At 31.3% G+C, this 20,254-nt stretch overlaps 1 protein-coding gene across 1 annotated transcript; it reads right to left on the bottom strand.

Annotated features, from left to right (window-relative positions):
• Positions 1 to 2,225: 2,225 nt before the first annotated feature.
• Positions 2,226 to 19,482, bottom strand: LOC143059244 (fibrinogen-like protein A). The gene is made up of 5 exons (XM_076232722.1): positions 19,161 to 19,482; positions 9,744 to 9,880; positions 8,307 to 8,403; positions 5,474 to 5,638; positions 2,226 to 2,475 (listed from the first exon to the last, which is right to left on the bottom strand). The coding sequence occupies exons 1-5, from the start codon at positions 19,459 to 19,461 to the stop codon at positions 2,234 to 2,236; spliced, it is 942 nt and encodes a 313-aa protein (XP_076088837.1). The 5' UTR covers positions 19,462 to 19,482; the 3' UTR covers positions 2,226 to 2,233.
• Positions 19,483 to 20,254: the final 772 nt, after the last annotated feature.

Raw genomic sequence — 20,254 nt, 5'->3', positions numbered from 1 at the left:
TTACATACACGAGCGAATCGTACAAGTTGAGATATATAAACACCGTAATGTATATTGTGTAATGTGTAATGAATTTATGTGTTATGTGTTATGATGTATGGTGGCTGATGTATTGTGTTTAGTTTTAATGGTAACACCAATCAAGGAGTGTATACTTAATGGTTTAACAGTAACCAAGCATTCCAATTTTCATTTTATAAGGACCTATAGCATATTTATATGAGAAAACTGCATTTTTACTGCAATAAACTAAACGTTCAACAACTGCGTAGACTTTATTTAGATTTAGGAAAACTTAAACAAGAATTGCATTTTCTGACATTTGGCTTTAATCTTGAATATGGTGTAAGTTAGAATGATTTGTAACAGTTCAGTAGAGTGAGAACACAATGACGTCATTTACTATCATTGCTCATGATGCATTGGGAAAAAGCGATTTTACTCGGGGACGTTTGTCGAATAAAGCTTATTTCAAGGTTATCACTCTTCGACGAGTTAACCTGGACACTCCCACTCAAATCAAAGCTTCATAAATGTTCACAAATATAATTCAGACAATAAGGTTTAATTCCCAATTTTCTACATAAAAAAATAACCGCATCAATAATATTGCTTCATATTTATATCATTGCAAGATCACCTGACTACCTAAAAACGTCATTCATACCAATTTTAATGACTAAACTTCAACTGCACCTGCACGTTTGGATTGGAAGGTTGTAAAATTGCGATTGTCATAAATAAATTCAACTGTGCTCCAACTAAGATTATACATTCCTTGAATCGGTTTCACTAAAATACTTCCGACTAAGATAGATCGTAAATCGTGAACAATTCAGTATACTTACGATCAATCTTAGTCGTTAGTTATTTTGTGAAACGGGCTCCTGTATTTCAAGTTTTTAGATTTATGCGTTTCTGTTGAAGGATATCCAGACAAGAGCTCCCAACACATGCAATTTTCTAAAGCGTTATTTTTATTTACTATTACTGGATCGGTACTTCTGCCGGTGAACTGTTAATCTCTGATGGTACTATTAGTTCAGTAGTCAGTAGTTTCATAAGCATGACGTGTTTTGTAACATATTTTTTCTAAAATTCGCCGTCGAAGAATTTAGAAAAAAGAAAGAAACTAAGATTCAAACTCAATTAGGCAAAATTGACTTAATAATTTTATGTAATTGGCAATTGATTTATAACAAACCTTTCTTAAATCGTCCGATTTTCAAAGTTTTAAATTACGAAGAAACTAAGGTTTCACCTTCCTCAGGTAAAGTACACCTAAGATAGATTTGGCTATTTTTAAGATACTTTTGCGTCATGAAGTTCTAGAACTGTTTTGGTTCTTATTCATCCTTGACTTTCAACTATTCGACTTTCAGTGTTACAGATGAAGGTAAATCCCGATTAACACTACGAACGCATGGACTTTATAGCGCTTTTTTTCAATTTTCTATGCCCTATTCTATCATAAAGCTCTTATTACTAGTATTTCATTTTTGTACATCATCGGGTTTCAAATATTAGAGAATTCCTGAGGAAGGGTTTAGAAAAAACTTCGGACGCAACAGACTTATGAACACAATTGTAATATAATAATCAATAATATCTTTGCGATTATGTTAGGTATCGAGCGTAGATAATGAAATGTATTTATAATTACGAAATGTACGCAGCAAAATAATCCACACTTTTTGTAAGCACTGGAACAATAACGCTGCAAAAGTTATAAAAGAAAAACAAGCTGATGGTATTTCTGCCATGGAGGTTGCAAACTGTTGAAGTAAAGGAAGTATTAAAAATTTTAAACAAGCAGAAACTACTTCTTGGAATAACATCTAAACACCACAGCGATAATATTCTAAAATCAACTGATAAAGGATATTGCTAAGGTTAAGATAAAAATAAAAACAGAAAACAAAAAACAAGTTTATTTTACTTCGGGAAGTGCCATGGAGTAGAAACAAACCAAGCATAATGGATGAATTTTCTTCTTCTTTCTTTTATCATGGTGCACGCTTTTTGATTGTTATTCTGAAAGACACTAGAGTATAGAATTCTTCTATTCATAATATCATAGGTTACTCTGATTTTGCCTCAACTTGTTATATACTTGTATTTAATTGCAGTAGGGAATATTCATAATGCAACATATTTTTTTCATTTCGTAAATGCCACAACGTTCATCATGTTCATGCAGATCAGAAAATAAAGCAAATGGTTATCGGATCTTCTAGTTGATAGGTCTTATTTTGATTTCGGTAGCTTTTAATGTAGTTGGTCCCCATAATTTCCAATATATCGTCTTTGCAGCTATGGTTCCCTCTGGTTTGTAAATGCCATTCAAACTAGATTTTCCGCATGCACTGTACCACCAAGCACCTTGCTGTCCGAGCCCACAATGATACGCGTGAAGGTCGTTGTCACGATCTCTTGTAGTAAATTTCATTCCATTATTACTTTCAAATCCATTACCTAAAAAACAAACGCGAACACATAACATGCAGTTGAATGCCGGACATATGTTTTTCCAACAGAACTTTTTCAAACATTTTTATTCGACCGTCACTGATGATCTTTTGGAGACAAAACATGTGTCATGCTTACAATTTTTTTTTCAATTAGACAGAAAAAATATTACAGTCATTCCTTATAATTTAATTTCAAATTCCATTTAAAGCTGGAGTCAATCATGAAAAAAAAACGTTAATGAGGTAACGGTCACATGACAAAACGTTGTTTATTAGCTGATAGACAAAACACTGTCAGCCAATCGGAAGAAGCTTTACATCCAAAATCAAATTATTTAAAAACAAACACATGATCCACGGATATATTGTGAACACATTACCAACAGCTAAAACTAGTGTTTTCGTCATATTAACGGTCGGAAGAAGCAAAAACGTTAACCGGTTAATCGAACTTTTTTTCAGTCATTCCTTATAATTTTTAATTTTAAATTCTATTTTAAGCCTGAGTAAATCATTAAAAAGAAGTTGATGACGTCACTATTACATATGTACATTAGCTGATAGACAAAACACTGTCCCCAATCAAAAGACGCGTTACATCCAAAATTAAATTATTTGATATTAACATGTAATGAAATCGTACATAACAATTTAAAAGTTACCATCATTATTCTCACTGAAATCATAACTTACATTAAAATTTTTTGGACAATTACTTTACTAAAGTAATGCAATATATTACACATTACATTTTATAAATTTTATTATCAAAGGAAATTATATACAACATTTTATACTGCAACCTATCAAATAGGTATCATAAAAATCCTTTCTATGCCCTATTAGACCAAATGTCATTAGCTTACTGAAGATTATCATAAAACAACATGACACACATCCTTATTTCAGTATTTTTGTTATTTACTTTTTATATGACATTACGCTTACTTATTTAGATTACTCCATGCCTGCACAAAACACATCTTGTCTAACAGCTTTTGGGCAAAAGTTATTGTAAACACAATTACACCGATATAGGTCGGTAAAATAAATACTATAAGTATACAATTGTGAGCTGATCAAACGATTTATTTCCATAGTTTCCGGGCCACAAGATGTGCAGGATCTGCTTACTTTTCCAGAGCGCTTGAGATCACATCCGTTTTTCTTAAAACGGAATTGTATTGTTCAGGCTTTAGTTGACTACATTGTGTGTTGTGTTTTGTGTACTATGGTTGTTTTATTTTTGCCATGACATTGTCATAAAATTGAGAATGGAAATGGGGAATTTGTCAAAGAGACAACAACCCGACCATAGAAAAACAATAGCAGAGGTCACCAACAGGTCTTCAATGTAGCGAGGAATTCCCGCACCCGTTGGCGTCCCTCGGCTGGCCCCTAAACAGTTTGTTTTCCGACTTGCGTTTGAATATCTGATTGGTATCTTTTACCTCTTTTTAATATGATGTGCAAAATATAGGCCTTTATTAAAAAAAATACTGCTTACATTGTTTTTGAACATTAATTTGTATACTGGTAAAAAATAAACTATCTCTAACTTTTTTCGAATTATATGTTTGAATATCCTTTTAGTACTTTGAGTGTAACTTTTAGGATTATGGCATTTACCGCTCCCAAACGCGATTTAGGTGGTACCCAACACTTTCACTAAAATTAATTAAAATAAAATGTTGTTAAAGTATTTACTTTGACCCTTTAACAAAAATATTCAAATATAAAAAATTATGAACCAACCGTTTTGTCAGAAAAATTACACTGGTTATATAGCAATTTGACAAACATCAATTTTGATCATTGAGAAGCTTAATGTTCCTTTTACAACACAACGTAATTAAAACGTTTAGCTGACTTTACAGAGTTATCTCCCTGTAGTGTTAGGTACCAACTTAAACCATCTAAATTCTGATTGTATCTAGGACCCTTCGTTGGTTTCTTTTTGAACTGTTTTCCATTTTGTTATGTTTTTTGTTTTTATAGCTTATTGTACGGTGTTGGTTTTGCTTATTGTAGAAGGCGATTCAGTGACCGATATTTTTCCGTATCCTTCACGTTCAGTCACTTGTGAATAGTTGTCACATTTGTAATGATACAACATTTATTTCTCACTATATAAATACTAACTATAAAAAGGATTAAACTATTGAAAAATTTGCATGGAAAAAGACAACCGGTTTTCCTAAAATATAATAAAAACCGATTAGCTGAAAAGTTACCTCCACAATAATCTAAAAACAAAACAAAACATTAAAAAAGGAAAATAAAATAATCAAAGTCATCAAAAAACATAAATAGGAGATAACTGTATTGTATTTTAAGCTCAGACGGCATCAATTGAGGATTTGATGGTCGCAAATTAAGTTTACCTGCGACGCGTTAGCGGAGAAATTAAACGGGTATTTGCGACCATCAAATCCCAAATTGATGCCGTCGGAGCTTAAAATACAATATTGTTATCTCCATTCTAATGAATTTGACAGAAAACAACGTTAAAACATGTATTTAAAATCTGTCATATACCGTCTGCGCTTGCGCGTACGTCCCATAGCATCAATTGTCAATTGATGCCTTGTAAGAAAGTGACGTTATCCAATCAAATTGAACGTTACAAACGTTCTTGCATTAGAATTAATATTGTTGTTTCGACAGTAAATATAATCTATGGTTTGTCATAAAAATCATAACGATCAACAAAAGCATGATGACGTCTTTTAAATTTTTTGAATGAAAAACTGCATTATTACTAGTTGTTTAAAAAACTTAATTGTAAGCAGTAACAACTTATTATGAAGGAATCAAGACATGAAACGCAAGCTCGGAAATATCTGTTTAACTTGGAGATATATGTTTGATATACAGGTGCTTCTGGTAATAGAATGTTGTGACCTTGAAATATGTTGGTCGCGTTTGGAAAACATATGATTCTAGTATTTGATCCTATCCCTTAAACTCCTTTTAACCAGGACCAAAGCACTAACACTTACCAGCAGTGCCCGTGTATCCAGAAAATGTAACCCTGTATTGTGAAGCTTCATTGTTGACTTTAAAGTATTGATATTCTGCGTAAGCAGTATCGTTGTTGAAGTCATGCACTTCAAATCTCACGGAATAGTTTCTAGATGTGGTTAAAATATGTAAATTGTCGTTACCTGAAAAAGAAACTATAAGGATAATCATATTAGTGTAAACAATTTGTTTTTGTGAAAATTACAATTAAAAATTACAGTTTTATTCATATGGGAAAACAAGTGAATGTTCACTGCCACTTCTGGTGGAGTTTTTATTCCCACAAGGATATCACCAGCCAAGTAGTCAGCACTTCTGTGTTGACATGATTTACCATTATAATGATTCATAAAAAGTAAAATCTCAAAAATACTGAACTCCGAAGAAAATTCAAAACAGAAAGTCCCTTATCAAATGGCAAAATCAAAAGCTCAAATACATCAAACGAATGGATAACAACTGCCATATTCCTGACTTTGTACAGGCATTTGTAGAAAATGGTGGATTGAACCAGGTTTTATAGCTAGCTAAACCTATCACTTGTATGACAGTCGCATCAAATTCCATTATCTTGACAACGATGCGTGAACAAAACAAACAGACATAATAGGTAAAAATGTTAAAAATACTGCAGGAAACATTGTGTTATAATCTTAATCACTAAAAAAAAACATACGAATATGTAGCAAAGAAGCACAAAATGGCATATAGACCAAACATATTAGCAAAACTTAAAGACAAGAATACACAAATTTACCATAGTACAATAACACAATGACGGGATGTATAAGTACAGAGCCAAGTCATATATATAACAAAGAAACAAAAAAAGGCATACAGACAAAGCACATAGCAAAAATGAAAGTTTTCGAAGTAACACCAAAAGGCATATAAAGAAAGAACATTAGCAAACATGAAAGACAAGAATACGTGAATATCACAAACAATAATGACAGAATGTACACGTACAACAAGTATCTTAATAACAATAAAAAAAAAAAATATTTAACAAAAAAAGGCGTATATCAAATTTTACAACCTCATAAATATGATGATAATTATGAATTAACTGTTTACAAAGCTTAGTTTTTTTTTAAATACTAAGGATTTTCTACCTCAGGAATAGATTATCGTAGCTGTGATTTGCAAATACTTTAGGAATTTTTGGTCCTCAATGTTCTTTAAACAACTTTATTAAGCCTTTTTACCTTTTTTTGATTCGAGTATGTCTGATGAGTCTTTTGAAGATGAAACGTGCGTTTTGCGCAAATATAAAATATAAATATCTATGATGAGTATTTTTACCAATTCGTCACCTCATTAAATAAACAAGGATACATAAAATAAAAAAAGACAGTGCAGTTCTTTAATTGTGATTCTATTCGCCTTTCAGAATTAAAAGGACTTTGCTCATTCATTTAAATTTTCGTGATACCGATGCAGTGGCTAAATTTCTATTTTATGATACTGAAAACAAATAAAACGCTATTGACTTTTTTTAGAAAGATTACACAATATTCTTTGATATCTGAAATTTTACAAATTAAAAGAACAATTTTACTGATTAAATCATGACTTTGATAATGAAAAAATTCTGAAACTAGATACGATATTTTTATTGGAGAGACATTCGTTTATTTCCATAACAAACAAAACCTTGAAAGTATAAGACGTCTGAATGTTGATTTTAGTTTTTGAATGAAGTCCTTGAACCGATGATATTATTTACTAAATGTTTTGACTAGTTTGTGATATCCAAAACCCTGCTATAATAATTTTTTAGTAATACATAGATTTCTTTTATTAAAATCAAAATCGTAGTTACATACACGAGTGAATCGAACAAGTTGAAATAAATAAACACCACAAGATAGTGACAAAGGAACGTCACCATCTCAAAATGAATAATTAACAATCGGAAATAAAAACTCATCTCTTTCATTAATTTAAGGGCAATTTTTTGCCCAATCTCAAAACTAGCGTTCTGAAGGATTTCCTGGTGAAACTACCATGACTTTGGCATAAAATGTATTATTTTAACCTTTTTGGGCTTTTCACCATTTTTGAGCAAAAAAGAAAAAAAACCCAAGCTGATGGAATTTCTTAAATACCCTTCTACGGCCGGTGCGTGTTTCTGTTAGATGTTTTCTGCTTTACATCGATCCAATGAGTTAAGTCCTCTTCATTTCATTTTTAAAGTTTGTCTACTGTTGTACTTTAAGCTTTGTAATTATTTTCTCATGTAAGAGGAGGACTGACCCCTCATAAACTTCTTTAATCCCGCCACACTCTGTATTAGTCTTGCATGGTACATGTCTTAAGTATTTGTTTTCTGTGAATTGATTTGTTATAAAATAGTTTGTTAGTTTTCCCAATAAAATTGTTTCATAATTTTCATTTCGGGGCATTTTATATTCGACTTCATGGTATGGGGTTTTCCCATTATTGTACGGTTGACCATAATTGCTTATAACTATTTTATTTGAACTTTGTTGGATAGTTGATTCATTGGCAATCATACCTCATCTCCTTATTTTAGAAGTAGATTCGGCAATGATAAACAGCGATCGACGTATGTTGCGAGTTAATCATCGTTTCACATATTTTCTGATTAACAATTAAGTTTACAAAATATATATTTTCAGAGTTTTAATCTTACAGATAATTTCATTGTTTGTTTGTTCTTTAATATTTGGGAATTGTATTATCCGTATGGCTTATATATATAATCGCCTGAAATATTTAAGAAATTAAAAAAAGATACTTTTGGTGTATGCCTCTTCTCTTTTATTTTTTGATAATGATACTCACCAAGCCAGTGGTTTCCAGAAACACTTCCAAAACCATTCCTGTAGTCACTCCAGTATCTGTAGAAATCAACAAAACTGTCGACGCGTCGCTGTACGATCTTAAAATATATATTAATGAATGTGTAATTACATTTGTACGTCCTGAAAGAAAAATACTACAATTAATGCACAAAACACATATCTTTGAATAACCGTCCCCAGGTATTTTCGATGATAACAATTTCAAGTTTAAACTATCAATACACTCATTAAAGATATCTATTAAGACTTTTTGTAGTTTTGTGCAAACCAAAAATGAAGATTGAAGTTTTGTATATAACAATATATGGATATCGGTGTCTTATATTACATTTGTAATTGCCCTTTTGCTCGAAGAAGGTAACAAAACAAAACAAAGTGTCAACTAAAATCAGCCAGGTAAGTTGTACGTTATGCATCTAACGTCACATCCGATTTAAAAATCATGTGACTAAGATGATCCCAAGTTTTTTTAAAACAAAAAGTAATAAAAGCTGCAAGATGGACAAATTGGGGAAACGTGTTCTAGATTTCAATCAGATTGACATTTGTCAATATGTACAAAAGGTGAAACCATTTTGATTATTTGATAATAAAGAGAAAACCACAAATTTTGGACAGTAAAACTTACAATATAAAAAAGAAGATGTGGTATGATTTTCAATGACACAATTCTCCACAAGAGACCAAATAACACAGAAATCAACAACAAGCCTAGTCAATTAAGAACGAATAATAACTTCCCTTGCCACTAACAGGGTTAAATTTCACCAATTCAAAATAGGTTATTTATTACGTACGCCCCTTCATCCCTCCCCATGAATCCGGATCTGAGAAATATAAAGCGTCTACGGACGGTTTCACATTTCTGATATTTTAACATTTCTAGATTCATAGAATATTGATAAGTCTTCAGACACGCTACACGTGTATCAACTTTTAATCAACTATTGTGAAATAGGGTTTTGCATAACATATATCTACAATTTTTTTCTTTTAATTTACTTCTATTGATTGTAAAGTTAACCAGTGATATTATTTCCTGGCATATTGGATTGGAATAATCATTACTTTGGCTTTTGTTTCATTCATTACGCATGTAAATAGCATTTGCTATATCATGGTCAAAAGTACATTGCTACTGACAAGAACATTCGGATATAATGTTAACTATGGGCAAAATATGGCTTTGAATTTCGACTTTATCATAAAATTTCAAAATGGCCATAGTTTGGTTCTTAAATGGATCTTTTTCAAAAGCCTCACTTCTTTGTTAAAGTAAATCCAATAAATTTAAATTAAGGAACATTTCTCTTTCATACAGAGATCTGAATCCTTGCCTGGACTTGACGTGACTGTTTGTTTAATTGGTTCATCAGTCTTTGTTTTTTAAGTTTTGGATTTTATAAATCTACAGTACCGTCCATCCACCGCCATTAGTATCCATATCACAGTATACATCTATCTTGTTAGTTACATCCGGGTATATTTCAAACACCCCACTTCTCGTGCAAGATGGGAGGTCACTACAGTCTCTTGGTTGAATGTTGCTTTGATCTGTAGAAAAGACATAATATACTAAAGTCGATAACAATCATAGTTTTACTTTGTAACCGGATTTGTTTTTGTCTCAATCGATTTATGACTTTCGAACAGCGGTATACTACTGTTGCCTTTATTATGGCATTCAAAACAAAATGACGAAGAGACAGCAAAGAATTAAAACTTAGTATAAACAACTCTTATATGTTACACTTTGTTTATATAGCTGTTTAACAAACCCCGCCTCTTTTGGGACAAATTTTAATATTGATTTATTTTGTTTACATACTGGTTTCCATATATGATGTTTTTACTTCATTTCGTAGTGACACACCTTTAGATTTTTTTTTACCATACATACACATAAATGGCGGTTGACCCTTATTGGAGGGGTAATACATAATTTTTATACCTTTGAACTCTTAAAAGTTCAAGAAATAAAAACGTTGAGAATATGCCGCCCATCCCTATATTTTGACTGTGGAAAAAATTGAAGTAAAATTGAGAATGGAAATGGGGAATGTGTCAAAGAGACAACAACCCGACCAAATGAAAAACAACAGCAGAGGGTCACCAACAGGTCTTCAATGTAGCGAGAAATTCCCGCACCCGGAGGCGTCCCTGTATATATATAGTGAATGTGTAAACTTTCAATTCTAGGATATAATTTGTTACAAAATTGTATAGTAACTGTGCTTAAACGGCTGTGGGTAACTTAAGTTACCCACAGCCCAAGATGGCGGACTCTGAACTCGTTGATATTTAATGCATACAGAATCTAATTTTTGCAACGTTTTTCATGCAGAATGTAAATATTTATAGGTTTCTTGAATAAAAAAATCACTAACAATTACCATAAGTTTATTAATTTAGAGTTCATTAAAGCGCAAGGCCAACTTTAAAAAAAGCATAAGACGTCCGTAACTTTGTGATCGAAACTAAGCAGACGTCATTAACTTTATTTGCAGATGTGGGTAACTTTTTATTCAAAATTTTAACATTTATAATTCGATTTAAAGGGCTTGACCGTTAAATCGCGTTATCAGAGGAAGGCAAGACTTGCGACAGTTCATGCACAGGTCAATGTAACGCGCATGTCTTAATTCGATTACACGGCATATCAATTTTAACAGCTAAAGTACTCCTCACAATATTTTGAATGCACGGTCTGCTAGGAAGTAACTGAATTTATCTAAGGTCAGATTGTTGAGTTTATTGTACGCATAATTAATGTAAATACTTATCTTATTTTTTTTTCAATTTCAACATATTATTGATTAATTAATTTAAAATCGGTCACATTCAACTTGATAATTTATACATTAGTGGACAATTTACTAAAGCAATGATTTATATATAGTATAAAAATCTTTGACTAAAGTTATTATAATACGAGCGAATTTATTATAAATGTTTGATTCACATAGTTTTTAATTCCAGTTATATTAATATTTTTGTATCTTTTTATCAAGGTATTAAAATTGAAAACTAGATTCCAGGTATTTCTATTCATTTTACATTTCGTAATGCAGATTAAAATGGTATTGTTCCATTATCAGGTATGTTAACTATTATTTAATAATGGGGTTGCCTTGTGGGACATTAACACCATCAAATGCAATTAATTAATTTATGGTACCATTTATTGTTCTTTTAAATTAGCGTATTTAGGACAGCAGTAAATCGTAAATATATTTCAAAGTTGAGCCTCCGTTAAAAGAAATTAGTTGATAAAAATTTTGATATGGCAGCTACAGTGATGTCTTTATAACCGATTATTTTTAGGTCAAACAAATTGCGTTGCATATATACAGACACATATAATACAATATGTCTCTGATATATATTATAATATTTATTTTCAAATAATATTCATTCATATTTTGAAGTAATGTCTTTATAATCGATTGTTTTTTCGGTTATTCAAATTGCATTGCACACATTTTGATATTTATTTAGTGTATAAAATATATATTATTTTAATTATATTTGTTCATAATGACATTTATTGGAAGGTTTATGATGTCTGAGTAGAAAAGGCGTTGAAAGAGGTGTTATAATTGGGGTAAAGAAAACTGCTTTAGCCACCTGTGATGTCAAAATAGCTACGCATCTGAAACAGAAACTGAAAATTTGTTATGCAGGATTATTTCATTCATCAGCAGGACCATCTATATGTATGTTAGTCAGAGAAGTGGCAGTATGCCTTATCTAAATACAGTGATAAAACAGGTACATCTTTTATTCTTTAATTTTAATATAGCTAATTCAGTACATGACATTTTTAGCTTTACCAATGATTTCAGTAGTAGCATTGCGAGCATAATAAGGAAAACGATTAAAAATGACGAATACTATATTGATCCGGATTGCTTTTACTATGAAAGAACATACCACGAATAAGAATAAGAATAAGATTGATTTATTTATAATTGGTTTCTTATCTATATATCTCATCCCGATTAGAAAACATTTCAACACTGATTTATTTTATAATTACACTGCGAAGGTATAGTCCCGCAAATAATTTTATATTCAGAGCATTTTTAGTATGTGTACATATCACGAAGGAATTTTTACAATTATTCTAATTATATCATTCTCACCACAAGTTTACCTAAATTTGATTTATTTTCATATGTCATCTTTATAAAAGAGAGAACCATTTCAGTAATTTCAGAAACTAGTTCTGCACTAATTGTGCGAAGTATATATATATAATATAAAAAAAAATAAATGGTATCTCGCAGCTATATAAAAATTCATCAACGGTAAATATCGATGATATCAGTAAGTAAACTGATGCATTTTTATAATTAGATATTTATTTAACAACCAATTTGAAGTAGGCAAGAGAGCTCATCCAGTATATGAGCAAATAAGACTTGGAGCTAGCAGGGTTCAGGTCATAAGTTGGAAACGAGCTGTTTCGGTTAAAGAAAGCAATTTCACAGTCTTGTAATTGGGGACCAGTTGATTTAGATCTATGGCTATTATTCATGTTCCATGATCACAACAAATCATTCATACCCTGTCTGTATTATGTATAAATAATGTGATCAAACTAAGGTCTTGCACTAGGATAAACCGTCATTACTCACACAGTTTTTTTGCGAACGTTTTAATCGTGCCCAGAAAAATAAAATGCTACATGTAATGGACAAGATAACCAAATTTTGATTTTCAAGATTGCTATAACTATCAAATATTTACATAAACTGAAAATATTATTGCCATCTGTTTGCCGTTCAAGTAACGAATCTTTATTTTTCGGGGTTTGTTTAAACTAGCTTTATTGGATTTTTCATATGAGTGGAACTAGTAGCTATCAATCCACTTGCGCATTCAAATGATATTTGATATTAGTTTTACAGATAACAATGTTTCCATTAGTCCCAAATTTTAGAAAATTGATCAGCAAGGCAAGATAGTTTTACTACTATACTTGGAAAAAGGCATCGTTGGTTTATGTCTGTCATATTTGTTTTTCGTAAACTGTTTTGTTATAAATTAGGCCGTTAGTTTTCTCAATTGAATTGTTTTATATTTTTCATGTCGGGGCCTCTAATAGCAGACTATACGGTATGGGTTTTTCTCATTGTTGAAAGCCGTACGGTTGCATAGATTTGCTTACATTTACTTCATTTGTACTTTAGTGGATAGTTGTCTCACTGGCATTTATAATCTTTAATTACCATTAATAACGAATAGAGAAGAAATAGTATACACTTCTGCAAGTTACGTTTACAAACTTTATTACCAGATGTGTAGATCTTCGATAAAATTATCGTCTGAAAATTGCTGATATAAATTTACATCTTAAGCGAGTTATTGTCTGGGTTAATGGTTTTCTTAAATCTTATTTATATCATTACAAAGGTCAAGAAAAGTTCAAATAAGTTAGGCGATGAATTAATTTTATTGCTTTTGTGGTTTAGATTTAATAGTAGCGTATATCTCAGACTATAAAACTGCTAATTGGTACGATTTGTTATCTGAAAGAGAAACAACGCAATTTGGTTAAATACTGTGAACAGTTATACATGGAATTTTATGTATATACGTATATTAGAGAATATTCGTTTTTTGAAGCAGTCATAAATGATTTGGGATAATAATTGTTGTCGAACGCCATACGCATTATATGCAATAAAACAAAAACAAACAAAACAAAAAACAAAAACAAAACAAAAAACAAAAACAAAACTGAAAAAAAAAAAAAAAAAATTAAACAAACACAACAAAATGTTACACGATACCAGTTTTAATGCCGTATTGCCGAGCGCCATAAGACGGCAAATATTCCATCGGCTATTTGTAGAGTCAAATTTTGGGGGGTCTTAACTGCACCTCAGTTTAAAAAGTTTTTGTCTGGTAAACACGATTCATTTACTAGTTTCAATTGGCTTTGAACAAGCCTTCAGTAACTGCGAGTACTCTTAGGTGGGTACTTGATGTCTTTAGTCTATTCGTTAGTTGTGTATTGCGTTTTGTGTCGATCTGATGAGTCAAACCTACCTCAGCTTTGTTTTATTTTGTGTTGTTAACCACTGTCCCCGGTTACGGGAGGGCTTAGTTCTCACAGACTTGTAGTTTGTCGCAGTCTATTATACTTGTTTTACGTTTAAATTGATTTATACTTAAATATGGCCATGTTTTCTTGTTTGAATTGTTGCCGGGGCCTTTTATTGCTATTATACTGTTTGGACTATGTTCAATGCTGAAGGCTGTACGGTGGCCTATAGCTGTTTACGCCCACGCTATTAAGTTTTAGGCAAATAGTTGCCTCATTGACATTCATGTCAGATCTTTTAGTTTTTATATTTTCTGATGGTAAAAATAGAATTCAGTCATTGGTAATATAAAAAGTATTAACCATATATCTGATTACAAACATAACAGTTGGCAAGTCAAATATCTCCATCTGTTATCATCAATTTTAATTATTTTTCTATATTGTATATTACCAATCTGGAGCTGATTTTGATTGATTGTCAATTTAAGATATTTCATGTTTCCAAAAGCGTGCTTGGATAGTGGGTTTTTCAATCACCAAATGACTTAATTCGTGCTCGGAAGATTGTAGTTACTTATGGTTGTGTTCTCTTATACATTTTCGTATCACAATTTGTTAGCAAGGTCAAAGTGTTATGAGGCACTTTAAGTAAAGAGATAAACTAATCGTATGCTCATTCTCGAAGGGCCCCGCAATATTAAGTAATCCACTAAAATGGACATTACATCGGACAAAGCGCACAATACGATAGGACTTAACTTATAAGCGATATTGATTTTCTCCAAGATTTGTTACCTTAGTCAAATTTGCTTGGTTCCAATGTTACCACGATTGCAATACAAGAACAAGATCCAAATAAGTGATTGAACCAAACTACAGTGAGAAGGAATATTTATTTGTCAGATATTGAAAGTTATCTAATTTTATACAAGTTACAACTTCAGTTATGCTGTTATCTATTTTCATCTATTTATTATCAAGTTATGCTAGTATCAATTTGCATTCATTTATTGACCATCAAACGGCGAAATAGGTCATTGACTTCGGGAATCTGTTAGCTAGTAGTTACTGCGGTCAGATTCTTGTTATTACACAATATTACAATCAGAGTTATCTGTTATATCGACTCTCAATGTATGGTACTGGTTGGCGGTAACAAGTTCCAAAACATTCTTTATGAAATGAATGTTTTTGAACTTGTTTAGTGGCGTACTTTATAGGCTGCACCAGTACCGATGAACTTGATTTATCACTGTATTATTATTTAATTTAGAACATTAATCCATGTAATCTTCATTTCCACCTCAAACGTAGTTTCTCATTTTGATTTTGGACATCTGTTGCCAGGGTTCAAGTCAGCACCCCATTATTTCAAAGTTTTATTTCATTTTAGTTTTTATTTGAATTTTGAATTTTATTTATCTAATCTAATTTACGGTTGCCCAAAGACCCTTTGTTTGTGGGTTGGTAACCGACAGAAGCCATGATCTTACTTCGCCAATAAAATATATTTCGATTTTAACAACGTCTTCTCCCTTATAATTTCAACAATTTAAAGACAATTTACATCATAAAACCCCTTATTTGTAAACTATACGACCGTTTATACTGCTCATTCACCACCAAATGTGATTTTATTAACGCATCATACTTACACAACGGAAGTTTTATGTGGGGTTTGTGGTACTCGATCCTGGTTATGGTTTGAACTTTTATTAACTAATGTGTGTCTTATAGACGTTTTTCGCTTCAGACCAAGGCTTTTTCATACTCTTTAATGTTTTGAGTTTAATTATCTGTTTGCGGTTTACCTTCACCTCTGTTTCTTTTTTATGTGTATTTTGATGAATACTCTTTGACGCGGCTCGGTTTTTATACATCCAACCAGTTAGTTATAGTGTTATAATTTTTTGAATATGTTTCCTAGTATGTTTGTTTTCTCTCTTTGTATGTTATCAGGGGTTGTTATACTATTGAATTACCCTGTTGTCTTACGTAGTTATTCATATTTTTATATACTGTGTCTAATTGTTACACCATGTTGACTGCTCTATTCCTTTTATTGTCACTGACTTTTACCTATTGTGTCTTTTAGTTTTATTCAGTTTAATGAGATTTAATGCAACTTGCATACAAATGAAATATGCAGCTAGCTGTAAAACTATGTTGATTCATTTATACAAAATTTCCTCTCTTCAAGTTTTCCCATTTACGGCAAATCTTGGCCAGCGTGTCGCAATATCGTGCGCAACATCCCAGAGTGCCTAGATTGACACCCCCTTTTATTTTACTGTCAATGCTGATGGGATTTTGTTTTGTGGGGATGAGAGAAAAGTTTTTTTGCTTTTTCAAAAAGACGGAAAGAAGTTTGTGCACTGAAGTCTCGTATAGTCTATCTGGGCAATTTGGGTTCCCATCCAAAAATCCCGGATTCACGCTACCCTTGTTGATGCTGGCAGAAAATCATGTATGTGTTAAAATACTTGTGTAGTCTACTTGTTCAAAAATAAAAACGAACAATGATGTTTCAACAGTTTATCTGCAATGATCGGAAACCACCCTCCGAACTAGGCAATTCGGGTACCCCGACGTTATACAAAATAAGACCCGAGTTTTGCGGATTTATTGTTATTTTTTTCATATTTTTCCCAATTTTGCTTCCATTGATACAATGAATTATATCATACTAGACATCTACTTCGTTTTGTGAATATGTATTCGATGCAATCTCTATCATAAGTTTAAACATTACATCCACGTATGTCGATTCTTTGGAAGTTACGGACATCTCTATTGGTATGATGAAAAAAGTTACGGACAAGTTGTTTTGAAGTTACAGACAGCCTAAGTGTTTTTTCAAATCGTGGTGTGATCGTTTATTTTGTAGAATTTAATCACCTGTCCGCTTTAGGGGTTTCCCTAAACGATTAATTTTTAAATTCAGTTGTTTAATTGATACATTCATGGTATTGTTATTCTATAGAAGAGAAGTATCCAACCGACGCAAGGCGGCTCCATCTTGGGCTGTGGGTAACTTAAGTTACCCACAGCCGTTTAAGCACAGTGAAAGCAGAACTTGTTTAGTTGTAAAAGAATTTTCAATGTGAAATAGCATTTTCTATATTAACAGTAGTACAACATGAAATATAGTTTTATATTACATATATTTGAATGATTAATAGAACAGTTTTAGTCGTAAAAGAATTTGTTTGGAAATTACATTGTCTATTTTTACACTAGTGCAACCTATAAAAGTTTTAAATTACATACATTTTAATGATTAAATAGAACAGTTTTAGTCGTAAAAGGATTTTCTATAGACAATGGCACTGTCTTTATTTACAGTAGTGCAACCAATAATAGTTCTATATTTCATAAGATAGTTAGATAAGCGATTACGAAGAAGAATATTGTTTCATTTGCTTAAAAGTTCCTTTAAAATTGAAAGATAAAACAAAACATATAATCGTGGCCTACGTTATAAGGATTATCATCTAAGTTAGTATAATATTGTACAAGATTTAAAATCTCTTTAGCAATGCATTACTCTTCTAGGGGTTGGCGTGGTTTACAAATGTGCTTATACCTTCATATAAAGAAGAAACAAGTTATAGTAAAAGAAAATCATACTTCATAAGAAATTATGCGTTTAAATGGTTGTGCACTGCGTTTTTAATTAATCAATGGTAAATTTATGGTGTAATACCATTATCAATTTCTCCTATTAGTCTTTGTTAAATTTGTACTTTTCAAACATTGTGCAGAATTCATCTTTGTTTCAACTAAAGAGAAACTTGAGTAAAGTTTGATCCTGTCCAGAACTACAGACAAAATTTTACATAACGTTTCATTGCATTAAGAAAATAACCATCACTGGACGTGAACCAATCAAAACCTCTTTTCTTTTATCTGTGTGCAAGCTTTAGAAATAATGTAACCTCAAGTTTCCAAAACATTCTATAGAAAATAATGGTGCTTTGATACACCCAAGATATATGTTAATGACCCACACATTTTTTTTTACTGCAATGAAATGTTGGATTAATTTCCTTCAACTGTCACATTCAAGGGAATATTTTTGTTTACCCTTTTTCGTATGCAACCAGATGTGACGTACTATCAGTTGGTAGTATTACACCTTTTGTGAAAGATTTGTTATAGATCTAGGAATTACCAAAGCTATAACCACTGATATGAAAATAACCTACCGACTACAAGTATAGCATCATTGGTAGTGATAAGGTGCTAGAAAATGAAAATTTATTAGAAACATCTAAAGGACATTTCTAGAATTTTCCTTCATCATGATTCAGATTTTTAAATTGTTCTCTGATGTTGCCTTCACAAAATGCTATGCTATACATACATAATGTTGGCTACACTGTTTTTAAAATAACAAGTTTTTTATTAGACTATAACAGAGTAATAGTATATAAATAACGGAACAAAACCATAGCAACTTAAGCGAGAAATTAAATAACAGAACTTAAACATTGTTAAAAAGGGGAAAAAGTTCGTTGTCCGTGTCCTTAATTTTTAGAGAAACATGTAAAATATAAAAAAATACATTTAGCGTTTGAAACTTTATTCTTTCAAAAACTATGATAAATTAACAACGATGTTCAAAAATGGATTTAAAAACTATATATGAATATCAAACACTTGAAAAAATGCAGACTAGCGTACACATTTATGAATAGAGCCACATGGAGCGGTCAAAAACAAAATCAGCAAACATCCCTAAAATATTAAAAGTTTGAAAAATAGTATTTGACATACCTGGAATCTTCATCATAAAGTTTGAATTGGCTGTTATCTCTGTTTCCGGTGTAGACCTTGTATCTAAAATGCAGCGTCCAGATGCCGTTTCGTAGCTTGTAGAACAACACTGTTGAGCCATAGAACACACACACGCACATTCGACTGATGATGGCACGATCTCTATCAATAATGTTGTATTACTCGAAATTATTCTTTGATTTGTCTGCTTTTCAAATTTACTTCGGTTATTTTCTGCTAATGCAAAACAAATAGCAATTGATATATATACAAAAATATACACTGTGTGAAATAAACACATTTTGTCTCGTTTTCAAATAAACGAAAGAGATGTCACTATATGAAATTTCAACAAATAATGAAGTATTATTGATTTTACTTAATTGTCTTCTACCTGCGGCACTGAGGTTTTGGATTGGTAGTACTTTGTTTACATCTCATATTTAAAATTACCTTTATCTATATGTGAAAATAACCATAGGGAAATAAAATTGAACTTTCAAGGACCTATATTTTACATTACCTAAATTATGCACAATACTGATGGTTTTCAAAGACATATTTATCGTATGAAAGGTTTTGTCAATTAGATTTCGAGTTTCAATTAAGAGATTTATTAAAAAGTTAAACCGATTTGTCTCGTTAATTAGTACACATATTGATAACATGAATTCCCTTGATATAATGTTCTGTCTAATGTTTAACATTCGATCCGTTGGTTGATAACGTTTGATGTTGGATATTTTAATGGATATATCTTTGGTTTAAAGGTTTAAAGTTTGGTATTTTTAATTACTTTACGTCTGTCAAAATAACTGTCACAATTTCGATAGTTTTACTAAGCTAAGCTGTCAATATCGTTATCCAATGTGTGAATACTTTTTTTCTTTCTTTTTTTATATTTATTTAGATAAGATAGCAAGTTGCCTTGGATGCTTGAAAAGTATGCATCATCATGAATATTAGTCATACATATAACATTGTATATTTTTTGTTATAGACTAAAACTTTGGATAATACTTTGCTTTCATAATAAGATATTACAATTCATTTTGTTCATGCAATATCTTTTGAAACAAGGGTTCATGACATTT

This window comes from Mytilus galloprovincialis, chromosome 14 (genome assembly GCF_965363235.1).
Source record: "Mytilus galloprovincialis chromosome 14, xbMytGall1.hap1.1, whole genome shotgun sequence".
Taxonomy (NCBI): Eukaryota; Metazoa; Mollusca; class Bivalvia; order Mytilida; family Mytilidae; genus Mytilus; species Mytilus galloprovincialis.
Note: the sequence above shows the minus strand (reverse complement) of the source record. Positions and strands in the feature narration are given on the sequence as shown.